At 49.1% G+C, this 22,684-nt stretch overlaps 1 protein-coding gene across 2 annotated transcripts; it reads right to left on the minus strand.

The window, feature by feature from the left end:
- Window positions 1-6,907: 6,907 nt before the first annotated feature.
- LDHA (lactate dehydrogenase A) lies at window positions 6,908-18,786 on the minus strand. Of its 2 annotated transcripts, NM_001082277.1 has the most exon segments (9): window positions 6,940-7,657; window positions 7,918-8,041; window positions 10,733-10,850; window positions 12,602-12,775; window positions 12,961-13,134; window positions 14,644-14,761; window positions 16,718-16,843; window positions 16,846-16,867; window positions 18,749-18,786. In NM_001082277.1, coding segments are annotated over 7 exon segments (999 nt in total). In that variant the 5' UTR covers window positions 16,846-16,867; window positions 18,749-18,786; the 3' UTR covers window positions 6,940-7,492.
- Between the last annotated feature and the right edge of the window lie 3,898 nt (window positions 18,787-22,684).

Below are 22,684 nucleotides of genomic sequence, written 5' to 3' on the forward strand. Positions count from 1 at the left end.
AGACGCGACCACGCACGGCGTCCTGCGTCAGCACGCAAGCTCCGCCCCACGCCGGCCCAGGTGCAGGCGCGTTAGCCAACGCATATAGCCTGGTTACCCCAGTGTTGGTCTAAAGGCTTGTAGACTGGCCCTATGAGTATGCAAGACCGAGATACTGGAGTGTGGCTTCACTTCCCTCGGCCTGCCTAGGCTTGGGATTGCGTTTCGGCTCCAGGGCTTTTTGCAGACTCCACAACCAGCTGAACACGAAGGGACTAGGCTCTTGGGAAAGATGCCTCTTAGGAGCGCTTGCTGCTCCCGTGGCGGTGCCAGGTCCTGAAGCGACAGCGAGACTGCAGCTGGGGAGCTGGCCTGGGCAGAGTTCGCTGCCTGACCCACCTAACACGCAGCTTCTTGAGAAGGCCACGCTGAGCACGCCCAGTCCCCAGCCAGGGTGAAAGGAATAAATGGAGACGCTGGGCGAGCAATGACCAACACTAGTTTAAGGAGTACACTGTTTCTTGACAAGTCACCACATCCTTGTTCGCATATGGATTTGCAGACATTTTAAAAGTTGTTGTCCTCAGTAACATCAGGACCTAGTGCTGAAGAAGTTGAAGTCTGGATTTCTCTAGAGAGAACAGAAGGTAGCAACGAAGTGAAAGAACAAGTCTGGATTTCTAAGGGTGCTTATAATTTACAAGAATTTATTTACAACAGATGAGAACACAACATCCTCCATCTTTTTTTTTTAATTTATTTATTTTACTTGAGGGACATGGTTACAAAGAGAGGGAGAGACAGAGGGAGAGGTCGTCCATCTGCTGGTTCACTCCCCAAAAGGCTGCAACGGCTGGAGCTGAGCTGACCCAAAGCCAGGAGCTTCTTCCGAGTCTGCCACGTGGGTGCAGGGGCCCCAGGACTTGGCCATCTTCTACTCGTTTCCCAGGCCATAGCAGAGAGCTGGATCAGAAGAGAAGCATCCAGGACACAAACCGGTGCCACAGGCGCATGGTTAACCTGTGCCACAGTGCCGGCTCCTTCCTCCATCTTGTTTGTTGAATATTTGTGCCTTAACTCTTTCCAAAATATAAATGATGATCGATTTTTCAAATAGAGATTGTGGTGTTTGTTTTTGTCTGTATATAGTTCAGATCATACAATATCCCTGCTTAAACCCTAACATGGCTTCCCATTATTCTCAGAATAACCAGTTTCTGTCACAACCTATAGGACCTTCAAGATGTGGCCCCCTTCTGCCTCTCCAGCCTCCTCATCTCAACACACTCACCAAACTCTGGCTCGGGGCTTTTCTCTGCAACAGTTCTCTATCTGGAAAACTGCTTCCCTGGTCCTTCTCAAGGTAAACTCCTCGCTTTCAGTATCGGGCTTTCATAAATCACACTTCCTCTAGCTTTCCTTGACCAGTGTGTCCCCTGCCACAGCTTCTCCCTCCATTTGTCTTCTGGTGCTTTTCTCAACCTTCTCCCAGCACCAAGGAAGAGATCTCCTATCCCAGAGTGGTAGCCACTGTTCCTGTACCTCCCCCTTGATTGTGTGCTTCTGGGAAAATCCATTTATACTCCTGGGATGGAAGGAACACTGTTGGCTGGAATGACCTACAAATTCAGGCTTTACACCTGCCTGAGCCCCTGATGAACAAGGAAGGTATCATCTTGGTGGTGACCAAACTTCTGTTAGGTGAAGAGAGGGAATTGGCTCATCCATACCTGCCCATGTACCCCAAACCTATTATTTTGCTTATTGGTGCAGTAAATATCGGACAGCCAAGATGTGTTTTTATTCACTCCTGTACAAAGGACCTTTAAAAAGTTCGTGAGAGGCCAGCGCCGTGGCTCAATAGGCTAATCCTCCGCCTTGCGGTGCCAGCACACCGGGTTCTAGTCCCGGTCGGGGCGCCGGATTCTGTCCCGGTTGCCCCTCTTCCAGGCCAGCTCTCTGCTATGGCCAGGGAGTGCAGTGGAGGATGGCCCAAGTGCTTGGGCCCTGCACCCCATGGGAGACCAGGAGAAGCACCTGGCTCCTGCCATCGGATCAGCGCGGTGCGCCGGCCGCAGCGCGCCAGCCGCGGCGGCCATTGGAGGGTGAACCAACAGCAAAGAAAGACCTTTCTCTCTGTCTCTCTCTCTCACTGTCCACTCTGCCTGTCAAAAAAAAAAAAAAAAAAAAAAAAAAAAAAAAAAAAAAAAGTCATGAGAAAAGTATATTTTGAAAAACTACATGGATTTCAAAAATGTTTTGCACCAAAATAAACTTACCTTTTAATTCCATTTTCCACAATTCTTTAAAAAGATTTATTTACTTATTTTGAAAGAGTTACAGAGAGGGTGAGAGAGAGAGAGAGAAATCTTCCTTCTGCTGGTTCCCTCCCTAGATGTCCACAATGGCCAGCGCTGGGCTGGGCTGAAGCCAAGAGCCAGGAGCTTCATCTGGGTCTCTCGTGTGGGTGGCAGGGGACCCAAATACTGGGGCCATCTCCTGCTGCTTTTCCCAGGCCATTAGCAGCGAATTGGGTTGGAGGTGGAGCATCTAGGACCTGAACTGGCACCCATATGGGATGCCAGTGTCACAGGTAGCAGTATTACCCACTATGCCACAATGCCAGCCCCCATAAATTTTTTTAAAGTGGCCTTATATATTGCAGCATCTACCATTGGTATAGAAGTAAGCAGTCAGAAAAGATTTTTTAAAAATAACCCTTTAAAGTGATAGTAGTTTTGTCAACATGGACTTTCATGTTATGAGAATTCCATTTGCTTCTCCACCAACCAGTAACCTGGGTGAGATAGGAAAAAACTTTATTTAATACACTTCCCAAGGTTAAGATTAAAAAGACCCAAAATTCCTTATAGAGTTGACCTATTCCTTATCTGGGGCAGAAAGGCACGCAGTGAACATGGAACACTTGTGCCAGAAAGCAAGGAAGCTTTAGATTAAATGTGAACATTCATGAAAGAGTAATTGAATAAATCTACTTGCTAAGTATTATTTTCAATTATGTTAGTCTTGATTATATAAAAATACAAATATACACTTTTTTAAAAAGACTGAAGGTGGAGGGCATTGTGGCACAGCAGGTTATGCTGCTGCTAGAGATGCCCAAACCCATTTGGGAACACCTGGGATCAAGTCCCACAACCACTTCTGACCCTGCTTCTGCCAGTGTGTACCCTGGCAGGCAGCAGCAGATGACCCAAATACTTGGGCTCCTGTCTCCCAGTAGAGCTCCTGGCTCCTGGCTTTGGCCTAGCCCAGCACTGGTGGGGGTAGGCATTTGAGGGGATGAACAAGCAAGATCTCTGCCTCTCCCTCTGTCTTTCAGGTAAACAAAAATTTTGAAAAAGAAGAGTGAAGATGCCTCAAAGTGTACAAAAGGCTATGAGAATAGGTACTCGTTTCTTTTGGACATAATTAAAATTCTACAAGATTAGACAATGGTGATGGTTGCACAACCATGTAAATATACTAAAAGCCTTGGCGTTGTACTCTTTAAATGAACTTTATGACATGTAATATATCCTAACAAAGCTGGATATGTTCAAGGTTTATTTGTTTTTCAGTATGATGCTTGGGTAAGTGGCTGCATTGTTATATGTATGATCTTTCCACTTTTCACAAGGCCTATGGGGAGCCAGTGTTGTGGTGTATCAGGTAAAGCCACCACCTGTGATGCTGGTATCCCATATGGATGCTGGTTCAAGTCCCGGCTGCTCTACTTGTCCTGGGTGATCCAGCTCCATGCTAAGGGCCTGGGAAAAGCCACAGGACATGGCTCAAATGTTTGGGCTCTTGCCACCTATGTGAGAGACCCTTGACGAAGCTCCTGGCTCTTGGCTTCAACCTGGTACAATACTGGCATTGCAGCCATCTGGGGAGTGTACCAGCAGATCAAAGATCTCTCTCGCCCTTTCTCTTTCAAGAAATGTTTTGAAAGAAAAAAAAAAGCCCATAGGATTGGCCAGCACTGCAGCTCACTAGGCTAATCCTCCACCTGCAGTGCCAGCATTCCAGGTTCTAGACCCGGTTGGGGCGCTGGATTCTGTCCCGGTTCCTCCTCTTCCAGGCCAGCTCTCTGCTGTGGCCCGGAAGTGCAGTGGAGGACGGCCCAAGCGCTTGGGCCCTGCACCCGCATGGGAGACCAGGAGGAAGCTCCTGGCTCCTGGCTTCGGATCATGGCAGCCATTTAGGTGTGAACCAATGGAAGGAAGACCTTTCTCTCTCTCACTGTCTAACTCTGTCTGAAAAAAAAAAAAAAAAAAAAAAAAAAAGCCCATAGGATAGAAAATATTATAATAAATTGTTAACATTACTTTGATCAATTCAGTCCTCTTCCAGTCCTCTTACATTTGAGAACTGCCACCCACCCCCAAAATTAGTAGCTCTCATGAAGAAAACATTGAGAAAAGATCCTGAAGGCAGGAAGGATAGACAATACGACTGTTCCAGTTAACTTCAAGTAGTTTTCATGCCTGGATAATGACTCATAAGAATATTTTTGAAGAGGAGCTGGTGCTGTGGTACAGAGGGTTGAGCCATACCTGTAGTGCCAGCATTGTATATGAGCACCAGTTTGAGTCCTGGCTGCTCCAATTCCCATCCAGCTCCCTGCTAATGTACCTGGAAAGACAGAGGAAGATGGTCCAGGTTCTTGGACCCTTGCACCCACATTGGAGACTCAGAGGAAGCTCCTGGCTCCCTAGCTTTGACCTGTCCCAGCCCTGGCCATCTGGGGAGTAAACCAACAGATGGAAGATCTCTCTCTAACTCTGGCTTTCAAATAAATAAAATCTTAAAAAATTTTTTGAAAGCCGGCACCGCGGCTCACTAGGCTAATCCTCCACCTTGCAGTGCCGGCACACCGGGTTCTAGTCCCAGTCAGGGCGCTGGATTCTGTCGCGGTTGCCCCTCCTCCAGGCCAGCTCTCTGCTGTGGCCAGGGAGTGCAGTGGAGGATGGCCCAAGTACTTGGGCCCTGCACCCCATGCGAGACCAGAAGTACCTGGCTCCTGCCATCGGATCAGCGCGGTGCGCTGGCCGCAGCACACCAGCCGCGGCGGCCATTGGAGGGTGAACCAACGGCAAAGGAAAACCTTTCTCTCTGTCTTTCTCTCTGTCCATTCTGCCTGTCAAAAAAAAAAAATTTTTTTTTTTTGAAGAAAATCTTTGAGTAAACCACCACCGGTGCCGCAGCTCACTAGGCTAATCCTCTGCCTGCGGCACCAGCACTCCGGGTTCTAGTCACTGTTGGGGCACCGGTTCTATCCTGGTTGCTCTTCTTCTTGTCCAGCTCTCTGCTGTGGCCTGGGAGCACAGTGGAGGACAGCCCAGGTCCTTGGGCCCTGCACCCGCATGGGAGACCAGGAGGAAGCACCTGGCTCCTGGCTTCGGATCGGCACAGCGCGCCAGCCATAGCAGCCATTGTGGGGGGTGAACCAACTGAAGGAAGACTTTTCTCTCTGTCTCTCTCTAACTCTGCCTATCAAAAAAAGAAAGAAACTAAGTACCACTGGGGCCAGCTCTGTGCCGTAGTAGGCTAAGCCTACACCTGCAGTGCTGGCATCCCATATAGACGCCAGTTCGTGTCCCAGCTGCTCCTCTTCCAATCCAGCTCTCTTGATTATGGCCTGGGAAATCAGTAGAAGATGGCCCAAGTGTTTGGACCCCTGCAACTGTGTGGGAGACCCAGAAGCAGCTCCTGGCTCCTGGCTTTGGATCAAATCTGGTTGTTGAGGCCATTTGGGGAGTGAACCAGTGGATGGAAGACTCTCTCTCTGTATCTTTGTCTTTCAAATAAATAAACCTTTAAAAAAGAAAAAAAAAATATCTCCCTGTCTGTAGCTCTCAAATAAATAAAATCTTAAAAAAAAAAAACAAAAACAAAAACAAAAAAACCTTAAGTACCATTATACTATTGGCTTCCTTTCAGAAGGCAAAGGATCTCAAAAATCTGACACCTATAACAGTACCATTGTTCAATTGGAAAATATTTTCTTACACGCATGTATAGAATGATACAATTATAGGTTGCCAATAATGATTAGCACCAACATCATCAAATATAGAAACCCTGGGGCATAGTAACACTATTGATCATAGAGGTTGGGTGCTTGGCACAGCCAGTAGGCTGCCACTTGATGCCTGCATCTCCTATTGGAGTACCCGAGTTTGAATCCTGGCTCCACTCTCCATTCCAGCTTCCTGCTAAAGCACAGCCTGGGAGGCAGCAGGTGATGGCTCACATAGCCAGGTTCCTGCCAGACATTGGAGACCCAGACTGAGTTTGCAGGCACCAAGCTTCAGCCTCGCCCAGCCTCAGCCATTGCAGCATTTGGGAGTGAACTAGTAGATGGGGGATCTCTTTCTCTCTGCCTTTCAAATAAGTAAAAATTTAAAACTGTTGATGTTAATGGAAATGGTATCAAAACAAAAGCAGCTGACTTTTTATTTTTAATGTGTTAATTCATATTAAACCAAAAATACTCACTAGTAAATAGCACCCCTTAAAAAAAGTTACTGTAGGGGTTGGTGCTGTGGCGTAGTGGGTTAAAGCCCCGGCCTGTAGTGCCGGTATCCCATATGGGCCATGGTTCAAGCCCCAGCTGCTCTACTTCCTTTCCAGCTCCCTGGTAATGCACTTGGCAAAGCAGTAGAAGATGGTGCAAGTCCTTGGGCCCCTGCACCTACGTGGGATACCCAGAAGAAACTCCTGGCTTTGGATCAGCTCAGCTCTGGCCATTGCAGCCATTTAGGGTGTAAACTATTGGATGGAAGACCTCCCTGTCTTTACCTCTCTCTGTAACTCTTTCAAATAAATTAATCTTTTAAAAAAAGTCACTGCAGATTTGCCCATAATGTAACAAATAAATGGCAGCTTTAAAAACTTATCTAATAATAAAACAAGAGAGCAGTCACTGTTCAAGGTTTATTTGGTGATTTAGTTGGTATGACACATGGATAGCTGGTTGCATTGCTATATGTAGATCTTTTCTTTTTACATTATGTGCAATGTACACTACTCATACATACAATACACAAAATAAGATCCTTTAGAACAGCTATGCACAAGACATGCAATACTGAGTTTATACAATATTGGATCCCAGGTTGTGACTGACTGGGAAGAAAAGCTGGACTAAGCACGTTAGGTGAAGGGACCAGAAGTTCCGTAGCACACAGTCAACGCACGTCTAGTCGGAGGGGCAACTGGAGCTCGTGCAACACAGGCAGTGGCACCTCAGAGGTGGGGAACTCTATCTTAGGCTGACCAGCTCAGGAGGACACAAAGTCAGTGTCACCCAGTACCTGGATGTAGCTGTTGGATTTTGTAAACCATTCTATTTCTAACTTTAGGAAACATGTTTTTCCCCTCCCTAGGCCATCAGGATCTCACTGCTTTAATCATGGATCAGATTAAAAAGGACCACATGCACAACCTCCAACTAAAACCCTGTTGTCGCCTAGACAGTGAAGTGGTAGGACATTATCCAAAGACTTTAAAACTGCAGCTCTTTTTGGATTCCCCACAGCGTGTCCGCGCTCTTCTTCAGGTGGGCCTCTTCTTCAGAGGTTAGAGTCACCTTCACAACGTCTGAGATCCCATTTTGTCCCAAGACGCAAGGAACACTAAGGAAGACATCCTCCTTTATTCCATAGAGCCCCTGAAAACAAAACAGGAAACGTTTTACCTTTTGTCTGTGCCTTCTGGGGCTTGTTTCTTTGATAGACTTCCACCTACATCAATATAGTTTTTGACCCCTAAATATAATTCGTTTTTAAATCAAGTTGTCAAGTGTCTATCTGGGGGTAAGAACATCCCGCCTGCAAAATCACTTGATCTGGCCCTGCCAAGGTGGAAGAATCATTGTTTAAAACCAGGAAACACAGCATTCAGATACACTGTTTGGCCACACAGACCCACCTTAATCATGGTGGAAATCGGATGCACCCTCCTGAGATTCTTCATTATGCTCTCTGCCAGATCTGCCACAGACAGTCCAATGGCCCAGGATGTGTAGCCCTTCAGCTTGATCACCTCATAAGCACTGCAGGGGAGGGCAGAAAGCAGCAGAGCAAGAGAACAAAGCAAAACAAAGCTTTAACTGAACTGTGTGTGTTACAATAAATCATGCCACAATTGCATTGTAAACTTAAGAGTAACTCTTGCACATGTATAGCAGGATATTATGTACAGGAATGTTCACAACATTACTGTTTGCAATAGCAAAAACATGACAACATGTCCAATGCTCTCCAACAGAATGGACAAATTGTGGGATATACATGAGATATGATGGAATATTACACAGCTGTCAAAATGAATGAACCTTAGGGGCAGATGTTGTGGTACAGCACATTAAACTACCTCTTGGTACATCCCATACTAGACTGTCTGCGACCGAGCCCCACCTCTCCCTCCAATCCAGTTGCCTGACGAGGCTCACACTGAGAATTCTGCTGCCATGCACTGGGGAGACCCAGCTGGAGCTCCTGGCTCTTGGCTTCGGCTTGTCCCAGCCCTGCCAGTTGCGGGCATTTGGGGAGTGAATCAACGAATGGAATACCTTTGCACCCCACAGCTCTGCCTCTCTGCTTCCCAAATAAGTCCACTTAAGCAAAAAAAAGAACTATGGCTACTGGCAAAAAGACTGCACTTTTAGAAAGGTGATATTGAAGGTGCCAGCTGGAGGGGGGAAAAAAAGGAGAAACATAATTTTGACTCTCAAAAGGTAAATCTGACACTACACAGAGCGTACTTGATTCAGGATCATCTCAAGAGGGAATGCCAGGGAGACAGATGGGCGGGTGGGGTCTGTGGCACAGGATTCCCTGACAATATTTCCAAAACTAGCACACTAGTAAGACCCAAGCAACTCTCTACCCACTTGACAGTTAATGTTTCCTGGGCTGAGTGGTGGGTTCACAGGTGGGTTTAACTAAACAAATGTTAAGTAAGAAGACCTTGCATAGACCAGTCATGAACCATGGATTATGACTCACTCATAATCTTGAGACTTGAAGTCCATACATGACTGCATAGTTTTTAATAAAATATTGCCACCACGTGAATCTAGGCCTAACTCACAACTTGGTAACCATTGGAATAAACAAGCTACCTGTGTCTGTTCATAAGGGCCATACAATAGGTTGGAAGTAAAAGTTATTTTCAACTAAGCCAATGACATATGCTGTTGAAATAAAGACTAACACCCCTAATAGAACGGACTTGAGATAACTTGTTTTAAATTAACCATTTATAATATAGGCATAGGACTACAAACAAGTATATCATTTAAAAAAAGGATAAGATTTTAGCAATGGGGTGGGTATTGTGGCACAGTGGGTTAAGCTGCTGCCTGTGACTCCAGCATCCACACAGGTTCGATTCCTGGCTGCTCCACTTTGGATACAGCTCCCTGCTCATGCACCAGGGAAAGTGGCAAAAGATGGTCCAAATACTTGGATTCCTGCCACCCACATGAGACCAGGATAGAGCTCCAGGTTCCTGACTTTGGCCTGGCCCAGCCCCAGCCATTGTGCCATTTGGGGGGGGGTGAACCAGAAGATGAAGATACATCCCTCTCTCTATGTAATTCTGTCTTTCAAATAAATAAAATAAATCTTTTTAACAAATTACATTTCTGGGGAAAGATGGATAAAGTGTTTAAAATTTATATAGCATTAATAAACATTACACATTTGTAATTATATATTATGTAGCATTAATTAATAACTGTAATATTCAGTATCTTCACCTCTTTTGTGTATGTGTAAACATACGTTTTTATTTCCTTGGCATTCATTACCTATAATTGCTGAGTTGTACATAAATCCATTTTTAGTTTTAAAGGAACTGCCAAACTATTTTCTGGCTAGTTGTGCCATTTTACGTTCCCACCAGCAATGGATGAGTAGGGGTCAGTATTGTGGTACAGCAGGTTAAGCTGGTATCCCGTATGAGCACCAGTTCGAGTCCCAGCTGCTCCACTTTTCTTTTTTTTGTGTGTGACAGAGTTAGACAGTGAGAGAACAAGACAGAGAAAGGTCTTCCTTCCATTGGTTCACTCACCAAATGGCCGCCACGGCTAGAGCTATGCGGGTACAGGTGCCCAAACACTTGGGCCATCCTCCACTGCCTTCCCGGGCCACAGCAGAGAGCTGGACTGGAAGAGGAGCAACCGGGACAGAATCCGGTGCCCACTGGGATGCCGGCACCACTGGTAGAGGATTAACCTAGTGAGCCACGGCACCGGCCCAGCTCCACTTCTGATTCAGCTTCCTGCTAAAGTATTTGGGAAGGCAGCAGCAGGTGGTGCAAGTGCTTGGTCCCCTGCCATCCACGTAGAGACCTGGCTGGAGTTTCATGGCCTGGTCCAGCCCAAACTATTGTGGCCATTTGGGAAGTGAACCAGCAGATGAAAGATCTCTCCTTCCTTGCCCTTCTCTCTGTAATTCTGCCTTTCAAATAAATAAAGTTTAAAAAAAAAAAAAAACTAGTGGACTCATGATCTAGTTTCTCTACATCCTCACCAGCATTTGGTGCGGTCACTGCTTTTACTTTAGCCACTCTTTTCCTTTTAGTTTCTGGTTGTTGTTACCTGCTTTTATAGGATGATCTTTAACAATGCTTAATAAAACAAGTTTTCTAACAAAAAGAACTCAAATTTTAATCTTTTAAATAAAAATAATAAAAATGTAAGCTTCCATGCATGTTGCCAGATTACGAGATCTATTACCTGTCTACCACTTGTTTGTGAACCTGTTTCCACTGTTCCTTGTCTGCATCGGTGCCTAACTCTGGGTGCAGAGTCTTCAGGGAGACACCAGCAACGTTCATGCCGCTCCACACAGGCACTAAAAGAAACAGCACAGAATACACTTATTTTCATACACCAGTAGTCTAGTAATTGCAACTCATTTCTCTAATTCTCTTTCTGATCTGCACAGGAGGGTTACTCCCTGTTGGCAGATGGACAACACCACCAGTATCCTTACTCTTACATTTGCATCTAGATTATATAAAACTAAGAATTCTATACTGTAACCTGTCCTCCTAACCTACAGGAAAGGTTTTTATATATATATATATATATATATATATATATATATATATATATTTGAAATATAAAAACAGCATGAGAACATAAGGGGAATGTTCTTGGTGTAACAATTCAGATTTCTGTACAGATTGAAATGTTTTTCACATGTGATCGTAACAGAATTTTTCTTGGACTCCATTTGGATTGGCCGGTCTTTTCAGGACCAAGAAGTTCACTCAAGTATAAACATTTGTGATATTAAATAACTGAAGTCAGGGCCAGCATTGTGGCAAGTCAAGTCACATGCAATGGCACCCCATATCAGAGTGCTGGGTCAGGTCCCAGCTGTTCTACTTTCGATCCAGCTCCCTGCTAATGCACCTGAGAAGGCAGCATATGATGGACCCAGTACTGGGGCTCCTGCCAACCCCATGGGAGGTAGAGTTCTGGTCTCCTGGCTTCAGCCTGGCCCAGCCCCAGACTTTGCAGTCATTTGGACAGTGAACCAGTGAATGAAAGATCTCTGTGTCTTTCCCTCTTTTTTCTGGTGCTCTGCCTTTCAAATAAATTTTTAGAAAAAAATAATAATTGAGGTCATCCTAAGAACTATAGTCATAACACCTCCATGGAAGATGTGTCAACCCCACCTCCTGTGCCATCAAAAGTCATACAAGGGAACCAGCATTGTGGGATAGTGGGTAAAGCTGCCACCTGCATCCCATATGGGTGCCAATTTGAGTCCTAACTATTCCACTTCCAATCTAGTTCCCTGCTAACGTTCCTGGAAAAGCATTGGAGGATGGCCCAAGTGCTTGGGCCCCTGCACCCATGTGGATGGCCCAGAGGAAACTCTTAGCTTTGGATCAGCCCAGCTCTGGCCGTTGCAGCCATTTGGGGAGTAGGCTGGCAGATAAAAGACCTCTCTCTCTCTGTCTCTCTCTCCCAGTCTGTAACTCTACCTCCCAAATAAATAAATCTTAAAAAAAAATGAACTCATACAAAATGGCTAAAATTCTAACAAAGCTTAATGTCATTATACAAAATAGTAGTATATTAACCAATTTTTCAGGACTCCAACAAGATATGAGAAACTAACTTTATAAAGAGAAAAGTTTTACTTAGCTCCTGGTTTGGGAGGTTCAAGTCCAAGATCAGGTGGTCCCACTGGTTTGGCCTCTGATGAGGGTGGCAGTGGTGGAGCAAAGGGCATAGGAGGATCACAAGACAAAGAGGGATGCAGGGAGAGGCAGGGGCCCACTCAGGCTTCAGAACCAACTCTCTTCTGAGATTTGTTTTCCGAAGGGACACCCCCAACGACCTATGCACAGCCCACCACTAGGGCCACCTGCTAAACACCATATCTGGATTAAAATTCCACCCTCTTACTACTGTTAACCGCAGGAATGTGGGAACCAATTCTCATTCAAACCGCAGCAGGTAGGTATCAGGGAACCAGTCTTCCCTGACTAATGGATATCTGACTCGGGCTCTGATTTTAGAGTAAGATGCCTGTCAGCTTTTATACAACCTTTCTGAACACAAAAAGAGAAAACAACTGATGCTTACCACTTGAATCTCCATGCTCGCCAAGGATCCAGCCGTGACAGCTCAGCGCGTGAACTCCCAGCCTTTCCCCCATCAGGTAACGGAAGCGGGCTGAATCCAGGTTGCAACCACTTCCAATCACACGGTTTTTGGGAAAGCCACTTATCTTCCAGGCCACATAGGTCAGGATATCCACTGTAAAGAAAACATGGAAGGAAAGAGAATAGCTGAATCACGAGATGATGGCTGGCTACCAAGACACACAGCTCTGCATGGATCTTGACAGCAATCGTTAACTCATCAACGAACATGTGTCCACAGGATATCACACAATCGGCTTCCCCACAGCCAGCCTGCTTTTCTGCACAGAAATGTCTCACCTGGATTGGAAACAACAAGCAACTTGCAGTGGGGGCTGTACTTGACAACATTGGGAATGATGAATTTGAAGATGTTCACGTTACGCTGGACCAAGTTCAGACGGCTTTCTCCCTCTTGCTGCCGTGCCCCAGCCGTGATGATCACCAGCTTGGAGTTGGCCGTCACACTGTAGTCTAGAGAGAAGTGACACGGATCAAGGCCTTTAAGAGAACTCTTCCCCCCAGCCAGTGACAATCTATTTCTCACTTCTATGGACAGTTTTTTCAGGGACTTGTTCATGTGGCAGAATAAATGTCCCCACTTCCTGTAGATCTTTCCTTTGGTTTTCGGAGTTTTATCACTGTGGCCCCTTTAATGGAGGAAGAATATGCCAATGCCTTGCTTGTATTCCAGTTTTGCAACTTCACATAACTACAGCTGGGGAAGCTTGATTCTCATTATCAACTCTTTATACATCCCTAAACTTCTCGCTTCCTGAGCTCAATGTTCACTCTGCCACACTCCTACTTAACTACTTAATTGTTGTCACACCAGTCCAGGGACAGCAATTTTTTTTTTTTAAAGCAGAGACACCTTTACAGTTAACATGTTTTGCTTCTAGACACCCTGTAGGAAGGCTAATCCAGGGATGAAGATAACACAAGGAGTCACTGACAGGGGCCGGTGCTGTGGGGTAGTGGGTAAAGCTACCGCCTGCAGTGCCAGCATCCCATACGGCTGCCGGTTTGAGTCCTGGCTGCTCCTCTTCCAATCCAGCTCTCTGCTATGCCCTGGGAAAGCAGTAGAAGATGGTCCAAATCCTTGGACCCAGAGGGAGCTCCTGGCTTCGGATTGGCTCAGCTCCAGCCGTTGTGGCCATTTAGGGAGTGAACCAGTGGATGGAAGACTCTCTGCCTCTGCCTCTCTGTAGCTCTGCCTTTCAAATAAATAAATAAATCTTTAAAAAAACAAAAAAGGGAGTCACTAACAGTAAGTGGCACTGATGACTTGGGGTCATATTAAGCTTCCCTGGCTGGGGCTGGCATTGTGGTGCAGCCGATTAAGCTGCCAGCAATACATATCAGAGTGCAGTTCAAGTCCCCACTGCTCTGCTTCCAATCCAGCTGCCTGCTGATGACCTGAGAACAGCACAAGATAGCCCAAGTGCTTGGGCCCCTGCCACCCACGTGAGACTCGGATGGAGTTCAGGTTCTGCCTTCAGCCTGGCCCAGCCTCAGCCACTGTGGCCATTCGAGGAGGGAACCAGTGGGTGGAAAATCTGTCTCTGTCTCCCCTTCTTTCTGCTACTCTGCCTTTGAAGTAAATAAATAAATCTTTAAAAAATTTTTTTTAAAAGATTTATTTGAAAGGCAGAGTCGGTGGGGGAGGGGGAGAGAGAAAGAGATCATCCATCTACTGGAAGATCCAGATGGTCGCAACAGCTAGCTCTAGGACAAGGCCGAAGCCGGGAGCTTCATTCAGGTCTCCCAGATGGGTGGGAGAGGCCCAAGGATTTGGGCCATCTTCTGCTTCTTTACCCAGGTCATTAGCAGGGAGATGGATTGGAAATGGGACAGGACATGAACCAGCGCCCTTATGGGATGCTTGTATCTTACCTGTTATGCCACAGTGCCAGCCCTAAATCTTAAAAAAAAAAAAATTTAAGTCTAGCATGAACTATAATATAAACTCGTTGAACTGACCCTTGCCAGAGACAATTTTGGGGGTTCTAAGGAAAAGGCTGCCATGCTGGAGATCCATCATCTCTCCCTTCAGTTTATCTTCCATGACATCAACAAGAGCAAGTTCATCCGCCAAGTCCTAAAAGACATAAAATTATCAGTTAAATGGGAAATTGTTATTTCTACTAGAAGGCATGCAAAATTTCTGTACTGCCAACACAGGAAAGCTTCATTTATAGATCTGTTATCAGTATTAGTATCAGGACATACTTCAAAGTAGAGCTAGGTTCCTGTTTTAAAATTGGACTCACAGGGGACCAGCACTGTGGTGTAGTAGGCTATGGCACCAGCATCCCATAAGGGCGCCAGTTTGAGTCCCGGCTGCTCCTCTTCTGACCCAGCTGTCTGCTGATGGACTAGGAAAGCAATGGAAGATGGCACCAGTGCTTGCGTCCATGTACCCATCAGACAGACCTGGAAGAAGCTCCTGGCTTCAGACTGGCCCAGCTCTGGCTATTGTGGCCACTTGGGGAGTGGGTGGAAGACCTCTCTCTTCCTCTCCCTCTGTGACTCCGCCTCTCAAATGAATAAATATTTTGAAAAAAAAAAATCCAACCCACAGAGCTCCCATACCCAGCCCTGGCCCTCCCTCGAGCCCTATCTCCCCATGGGAGCAACCTCCACAGGAATCCTGCTGCTGCTGGTATAGAAGCAGAATGGACTGGAAGTAGCTACAATTAACTTCCAATTGTGTAAAATCGTTCTATTTACTCTCTGAAATTCAGTTTTATGCACTCACTTTAGGTTGTTATTCATTAAGTAGGCTATATCGATCAATATCAAGACTTGGAATTAAAAAGTAATATTTTGGGGTCAGTGAGCGGTGTGGTACACTGGGCTGGACCACTGCTTGGGATGTCTGCATCCCATGTAGGAGTGCCTGGCATGGAGCATGCGGCTGATAGGCACCCTGCGAGGCAGCAGAGGATGTGGGTCAAGTGTGGGTCCTTGCCCCCCATGTGGGAGACCTAAATGAAGTTCCTGGCTCCTGGTTTCAGTCTGGCCCAGTCCTGGTTGTTACAGGCATTTAGAATGTGGAGCAGCAGATATCTCTCTCTTGCTCTGTCCCTCTGCCTTTGAAATCAATAAAAGTAAACTTCAAAAAAAAATTTGGTATCATTCTCTTGTTGTTTCCATATATGAACTAATATTAACAGTTCTGCATAAAGACAGATTGTGCATTGCATAATAAAAGCAAAAAAATATTCTTGCAGTTGAACCTACAGAAGTTCAGACCAGCACTGCCAACGAGACGTGGTCTGCTGCAGATGTACCCCCAATCTATGATATAATTAGTGATCTGGCAGGTACTCTTCCTACCTACACTTGAGTCGGAGACCAAGGAAAAAAGACCATAGATGCTTCGTACGTGTGGGAAAAATAACATCAATTTCAGATCCAGTGGGAAAGGAATTAAGAGCTGGTATATTATTATGCGCTTCATCCTATTCAGTGACGGGCAGTCCACGCAGACGTCCTGCTACAACAGCACAAGGAATTCAAAGTGCTGGGTCTGCTGATATTTTTGTTTCAGATACACTTTATTATTATTATTATTTTTTTGACAGGCAGAGTGGACAATGAGAGTGAGAGAGAGAGAGAGAAAGGTCTTCCTTTGCCGTTGGTTCACCCTCCAATGGCTGCCGCAGCCAGCGCACCGCGCTGATCCGATGGCAGGAGCCAGGTACTTATCCTGGTCCCCCATGGGGTGCAGGGCCCAAGTACTTGGGCCATCCTCCACTGCACTCCCTGGCCACAGCAGAGAGCTGGCCTAGGAAGAGGGGCAAGCAGGACAGAATCCGGCGCCCCGACCGGGACTAGAACCCGAGGTGCCGGCACCGCAAGGCGGAGGATTAGCCTAGTGAGCCGCGGCGCCGGCCAGATACACTTTATGTATATGATCGCTCCAAAAGTTGCTTCCACAGAAAGGTCTGCGAGTGGGCACATAAACCTAAATATTTTCATATGTGACGTGAAGATGCAAGCGTCGGGGATCGAGTGGGAAGCAGGAGTGTGGTCGAGGACTCTCACTCACCTTCATTAAGATACTGATGGCACAGGCCATGCCCACAGCACCAACCCCCACAACCGTGATCTTATTTTGGGGGACATGCTCTTCCTTCAGAAGGTTGTGAATCAGCTGATCCTTGAGAGCTGCCATTTTGGACCTGGAACCAAAAGGAATCTATAGGGGGGAAAACATTCAGGGTCACTCATCCGCTTCATGTTTCTCAATCAAGCGCTGCTCTCAAGAGCTTTACTTCCTTTTAGGTACCTGCCACTAAAAGTCGCGACAGATGTCCAAAAAGGAGGGAAGACGACCTAAAGGTGTCCAAAAGAGACCTTAAAGACCTAATGGTACGGTCATCTGCCCGGGGACTTGACATGAAAGGGCCTCACCTTGGCATGAAAAAATAATATGGACGTCTGGGTATAAGTATAGCCTCCCGAGGGCTCACTCATCTTGGCTGATTAACCCCAAGAGGGGCCGGCCTTTCCTCAGACAGAACGCAGCGAGCTGCCCAGTCACTCTGCAGCCACGCAGGCGCCTACAGCAAGGGCACTGCCAAGCCCCTCCTGGAAGGACCTGAACTACGTGCACAAAGTGCCATTAACGGCCACAAGCCGGTACCCCAGCGCCGAGGCGCACGCCGAGCTCCGCGCATGCGCGGCAATTGGCCTTCCGCCCACCAGCGGGGGGAGCCCAGAGCAGGGGCTCCGCCGCGGGAGCCCCCAGGTTTTACGCCCGGCCCAGATCCGGAAGATTAAGGAACACCGGAGAGCTGTGCGCATGCGCACTCCACAGCGGCGGTGGCCGCGGGAATAAGCCGCACCCCGGAGCGGAGATGGGGGCTCTCCTGCTCTGTGGTCACACGCAGGGAGTTAGACTTTAGACTCCAGAAGCAGACGCGAGCAACGTGAAGCCTGGCTGGCAGTCGGCCTGCCCTGGCGTGAGGCCAGAGCCTCTTAAATCGCAATAAGAGAACCAGGGCTGTTGGGCAACCGGCAGGGAGGAGCCTCGCCTCGTGTGGCTTCTGCTGTGATCTGGGTTGCAAAGGCGTGAGGGCCGGTATTAGGAAATTTCGGCAGTCCAGGAAGTGCAGAAGCCTGGAGCCCTGTAGTTCACATTTATTTCGTGTAACTCTCGGATTCCACAGCCCATAGGGGGCTCTTCTATCCTGCGCCCCCAACCCTGCACTGCACTCACTGGGCAGAACCACCGGTCACCGCCCCAAAGGGCAAAAATATCTGCGAGGACCTCCAGGCAGGCAGCCCGGAGTCAGCGGGCTGGGGTCAGGTCTCTCCTTACAAATCCGGCTATTTCGAGACCGCGCCTCGTAAAGGCGTCTGCAGCCTGGCAGGGGGAGGGGAGTTCTTCCTGCAGAGAACTTTGCCAAAGCCTCGGCCCTGGGTCTGCGAGGCCCCCTTCCGTGAGGAATGGGGGTGCACGTGGGGGCGAGCGCTCTGCAGAACGAGGGTCTACTGCAGATTCCCCAGCACTCGGTGTCCCCGTTTTAGCAAAAGGAGGGGAAGGGCGGGATGAGCCCCCTCTCAGTCGGCCGCCTCAGGTGCTAAAGCACTGGGGCTCTGCCTGAAGCTTCGTGACCTTTGCATGCACGGCGCTTGGTGCAGCCCCCGACGCACCGGCTGCTAATTAAGAACTACCACTGTGCAAAGAGCGTCTCGTAACCTGCAGGCGCCAGCCGCCCCGGTGGAGCCCACCGCGCGGCGCTCGGCGGCTTTCCGGCTCCCAGGAACCCGCCCCGGACCTGCTGAGGCTTTCTCGGCTCCAGGGGCTCCGAGTTGTTGCACCGGTGGCCGATTTCGAGCCTGAAGGCACCCCTCCTTCTGCATCCACCCCAGGTTGGGTGCGGCCGGAGGCCACGGTCCCCGCTTAGGGAGAAAGCAGAGCGTGGCGCGGGCTACCAACCAGGTCTCCCAACTCCGCTCTTGGGAAGCGACTCCTACAGCCCCTGGGAGCCTGGAGCCCTCGGTGGCCGCCGGACCAGAGGCGAGGGCTCGCCCTCCCGCCCCTCGGGCGCGGTGCGCGCGGGGCCTGACCTACCGGGAGTGCACGTCGGACAGGCGCGAGGGGCGCTCGGTAATGGTACCCAGGCTCGGCGGCAGAGGCTCCAGCACTCGAAGCCGAATGCAGGAGGGGCCTTAAATGGAACCACGAGGCTGACGTCAGGGGGGGAGCCAGGCGGACGTGCGGGAACCCACGTGTGGGTTGGGCTGGGGGCGGGCGCCGAGCCGGGCGGGGCGCTGGAGAGGCCCGGGCGGCGCGCGCAGCCGGACAGCAGACCTGCAGCCCGAGCCACGTGCGCCCGGGCATCTAAGGGGCCTCCGCGAGCCAAGCGCCCTGCAGCCGCCAGAGCCCCGGCCGGAGCCATGGGCCGAAGGTGAGAGGGCGGACCCTCGGCTTCCCCTTGCGCAAAAGGTGGAAGTTACTCTCCAGGAAGGGTGATCTGTGTCTTCACCACCATTTCCCGGTGCCCTGAACAGCTTCTCACTCGGAAGAGGCATTCGACAAGCATTTGTTAAATGAAAGCAAGGAAATATTTAGCACTGTGTCGGTCTATCCCTTCTAACCGTCTGCGAATCTTCCGCAGTTTTCAGCGACTCTCAGGAAGCCCGGGCTGCCCAGGCCTTTGCCAAGTGACTCATCTCAAAGCTGCTTCCTCGTCTGCGCTCCCTCCAGCCCCACCCCTCTGGCGGCTGCAGCCGGGCTACCGGAGCCTTAGCATCTCCGCACCCGACCTGCGCCTTAGGCGCTGGTCACCGCCACTCTTCCTCTTCTACGAGTTTAAATTTTTTTTTCTTTTCAATTTTACTTTTTTTTTTTTTTTTTTTTTTTTACCTCTGGGCCTTTATTTATCCTGGGGCCTTTGCCTTCTCCCTCCCTCTCTTCTGTTGCTCCCCCACTGTGGAATGATATGATATGAAATATATTTGGTAAACACTTGGAATTTCCTGAGTGAAAGGAAAAAGCAAGGGATTAAAGGGTTGGCACTTTCAGTCCCGCCCACCAGGAAAAGGCGGGGCGAGGGCTAGCCCTAGGCAACTGGAACAAGGTTCGATGAGCATTGTGCAGCTGAGCATAGCAGGTGTTGGCGGGGTGCAGTGGCCACATCCGCTGCTCCATATGGTGCCCCAAGCATCCCGTCCTCTCACGGTATCCTTCGTGATGTCTTTCATAATGAAATAGTCAACGCGTTCCCGAGTTCTGTGAGTCACCCTAGGAAGTTATCAAACCTAAGCAGGAATGTGCCAGAGGAGCCCCGATTCCTTCCTGATCGGCTCCAAGCACAGGTCACACCCTATTACCTCCTGTTAGTTTCTGAAGTGGGAGACAGTCTAGTGGGACTGAGCCCTTCCCTGTGGGATCTGATGTCTCCAGGTGGACAGTGTTAGAATTGGAGTGGATTGAATGGGATTATAGGACACCCAGTTGGTGGCCACTGGGGAATTGCTTGAGAAGGGGGGAACCCATACATCAGGCTGCAGAAGTGTTCTGACTGAACACCAGAGTAGAGGGAGAAAGGTTTTGTCCTCTCCATCACCCATACAGATGGGATGGATGCTCTGCTGGCCTGCCAGTAATCCCCTCCAGGGTGCAGATAGATCTACTTCCTCCCAGCTGCACCGGCTCTGGGAAGGATCTAGAGCTGTGAGTTCCCTGGTTTCCAAGGGAAAACGCTTACCTCAGCTCCAGAAAGGCAGGACATCTCGACAAGGTGTCCTGTCAGTGTTCCTACCAGTCCAGCCGGCCCTGAATCCTGGGCTTCCACCTCAACCACAGCTGGAGGGGCTTGGGGTGAGCGCTGGTTCTCCAGGGTGCCTGGAGGCAGGGCAGATTGCAACAGTGTCTCCATTCCACATTCTTTACAACAATGTTCTCATTCCATCAGGACTGGGCCTCTGACACCTCTCAGATGTGACTCCAGCTGCTGGAAGGAGGTCAAAAGGCAGAGAGCCCAGGTTAGGTTGGGAGACAGGTAAGGTAAGGTAAGATAGGTAAAGACTGGAAGATGGGCGGCTCAGGGCAACCTGTGAAGATTGACTCAGCGGTGTCTTCATTCTCCTTAAGTTAAGGCACTGAACAGCAGCTTAGCTCTCTTTAAGCACCGCTTCCCTTTTCTTATGCAGAACAGCCACTATTTGACTCCACAGATAAGACCATTTACTGAGCACCTGCTATGTTCAAGCAGCAAGCCTGGCAATGCCTACTATCATCTTCACTTTAGTTCTTTGGAATAGGCATCATTACCCCCATTTTTTCAGATAAGGAACCAAGGCTGGGAGATTAGTGGTTTGCCAAGGTTGTGCAGCTAATCAGTGATTTCAGCTGAGACTTGGGCCCAGGGTGGACTGACTCAAAGCCGGCGGATTTTCTCCCTGCAGGATGTTGCCCCACCCTGCTCCTGGCAAGGGGCAAGACGTTATCTGGGCAGCCAAGCCAGCCGCTGCTCAGAAGGGTCAGTGGGGGGGGGGGGTCTCTGCTCCTCGGCTTGCGCTAAGGCATGGATATCCTTCAGCTGTCAATGGGGACTCCTGCCATCAGTCACTTCTCCGGGATCTCAGGCCTTCAGACTCTGCCCGGAATCCACCATGGCAGCTCTCCTGGCTGTCCAGCTGGCCCGTAGCAGATCATGGGACTTCTCAGCCTCCACAGCTGCCGGAGCCCTTGCAAATAAATCTGTATTCTCCTCTTGGTTCTGTTTCTCTGGAGAACCCTGACGAATACAGAATCACAACTCAGCCAGTGCACGGTAGAATATGTGTGCTCACACGACAGCAGCATGGGGCCCCCGGGAGGGGTGGGGAAACACTGTTTCAGAGGACATGACTGACACCAAGTGTTTCAGCCTTGCCAAATGCTCTTGGGTGTGGCCTCTTTAAAAGAAAAAATCCTCAGGGGGCCAGGTTTGTGGCATGGTGGGTTGAGCGCGTGACACTGGCATCCCATGTGAGTTCCAGCTGCTTCCCATCCAGCTCCATGCTAATGCACCTGGGAGGGCAGCAGAAGATGGCCCAAGTGCCTGGGCCTCTGCACCCACGTGGGAGACCTGGATGAAGCTCTGGCTCCTGGCTTCAGCCTGCTCCAACCCTAGCCATTGCGGCCATATGGAGAGTGAACCAACTGATGGAAGAGTCTCTCTCTCTCTCTCCCCCTCTCTCTCTGTAACTCTGCCTTTCAAATAAAATAAATCTGAAAAAAAAAAAAAAAAAAAAAAGTCCTACAGCCAGTTCGACCAAGGGACAGGCTGGCCTCAGAGAACTGTAGGTACTCAGCAGCTGCTGAAAGAGCTTCCTAAAATGGCCCTGGTCGCAGAATAACGTCCACTCCGAGCACAGTTTTTTGTTTGTTTTTGACAGGTAGAGTTAGACAGTGAGAGAGAGAGAGACAGAGAAAGGTCCTCCTTCTGTTGCTTTACCCCTCAAATGGCCACTGCGGCTGGCACACCGCGCCAATCCAAAGCCAGGAACCAGGTGCTTCTCCTGGTCTCCCATAGGGTGCAGGGCCCAAGCACTTGGACCATCCTCCACTGCACTCCCGGGCCACAGCAGAGAGCTGGCCTGGAAGAGGGACAACTGGGACAGAATCCAGCACCCCAACCAGGACTAGAACCCGGGGTGCCGGCGCCACAGGCGGAGGATTAGCCTAGTGAGCCGCAGTGCCGGCCCGATCACAGTTTTGAGTCAACCCCTCATTCAGCATTTGTCATGCTCCTCAAGAGCATGCAGTAGCTCCCAGTTGCCTCCAGAATAGAATCCAAACCCCCTGACTGGCACACCAGGCCCTCTGCGACCTGGCCCCATGTCCCCTCTCCGGCCTTCTCTCCCACTTGGCTCCATGCTTCCTCTGTACCAGTCCCTGTCTATCACCGCACTCCCCACATGCACCAGGCACCATCCCAGCCAATGCCCTCGCCCTCACCCCCTTCCCAGTCCACCTGAGGCCCACATGATCCGAACTCAAGTGCTGTTCTTTGGGTTT

This window comes from Oryctolagus cuniculus, chromosome 1 (genome assembly GCF_964237555.1).
Source record: "Oryctolagus cuniculus chromosome 1, mOryCun1.1, whole genome shotgun sequence".
Classification (NCBI taxonomy): Eukaryota; Metazoa; Chordata; class Mammalia; order Lagomorpha; family Leporidae; genus Oryctolagus; species Oryctolagus cuniculus.

What these genes read in the sequence shown, in the direction of transcription:
- LDHA (XM_008275072.4), bottom strand. Translation starts at nt 17,145, where the DNA reads ATGAGTGAGCCCTCGGGAGGCTATACTTATACCCAGACGTCCATATTA. An exon ending in TATTATTTTTTCATGCCAAG is followed by an intron (nt 16,868 to 17,082) that starts GTGAGGCCCTTT and finishes TCCCCCCTATAG; the next exon opens with ATTCCTTTTGGTTCCAGGTC. An exon ending in CCATCAGTATCTTAATGAAG is followed by an intron (nt 14,762 to 16,717) that starts GTGAGTGAGAGT and finishes TATGTCTTTTAG; the next exon opens with GACTTGGCGGATGAACTTGC.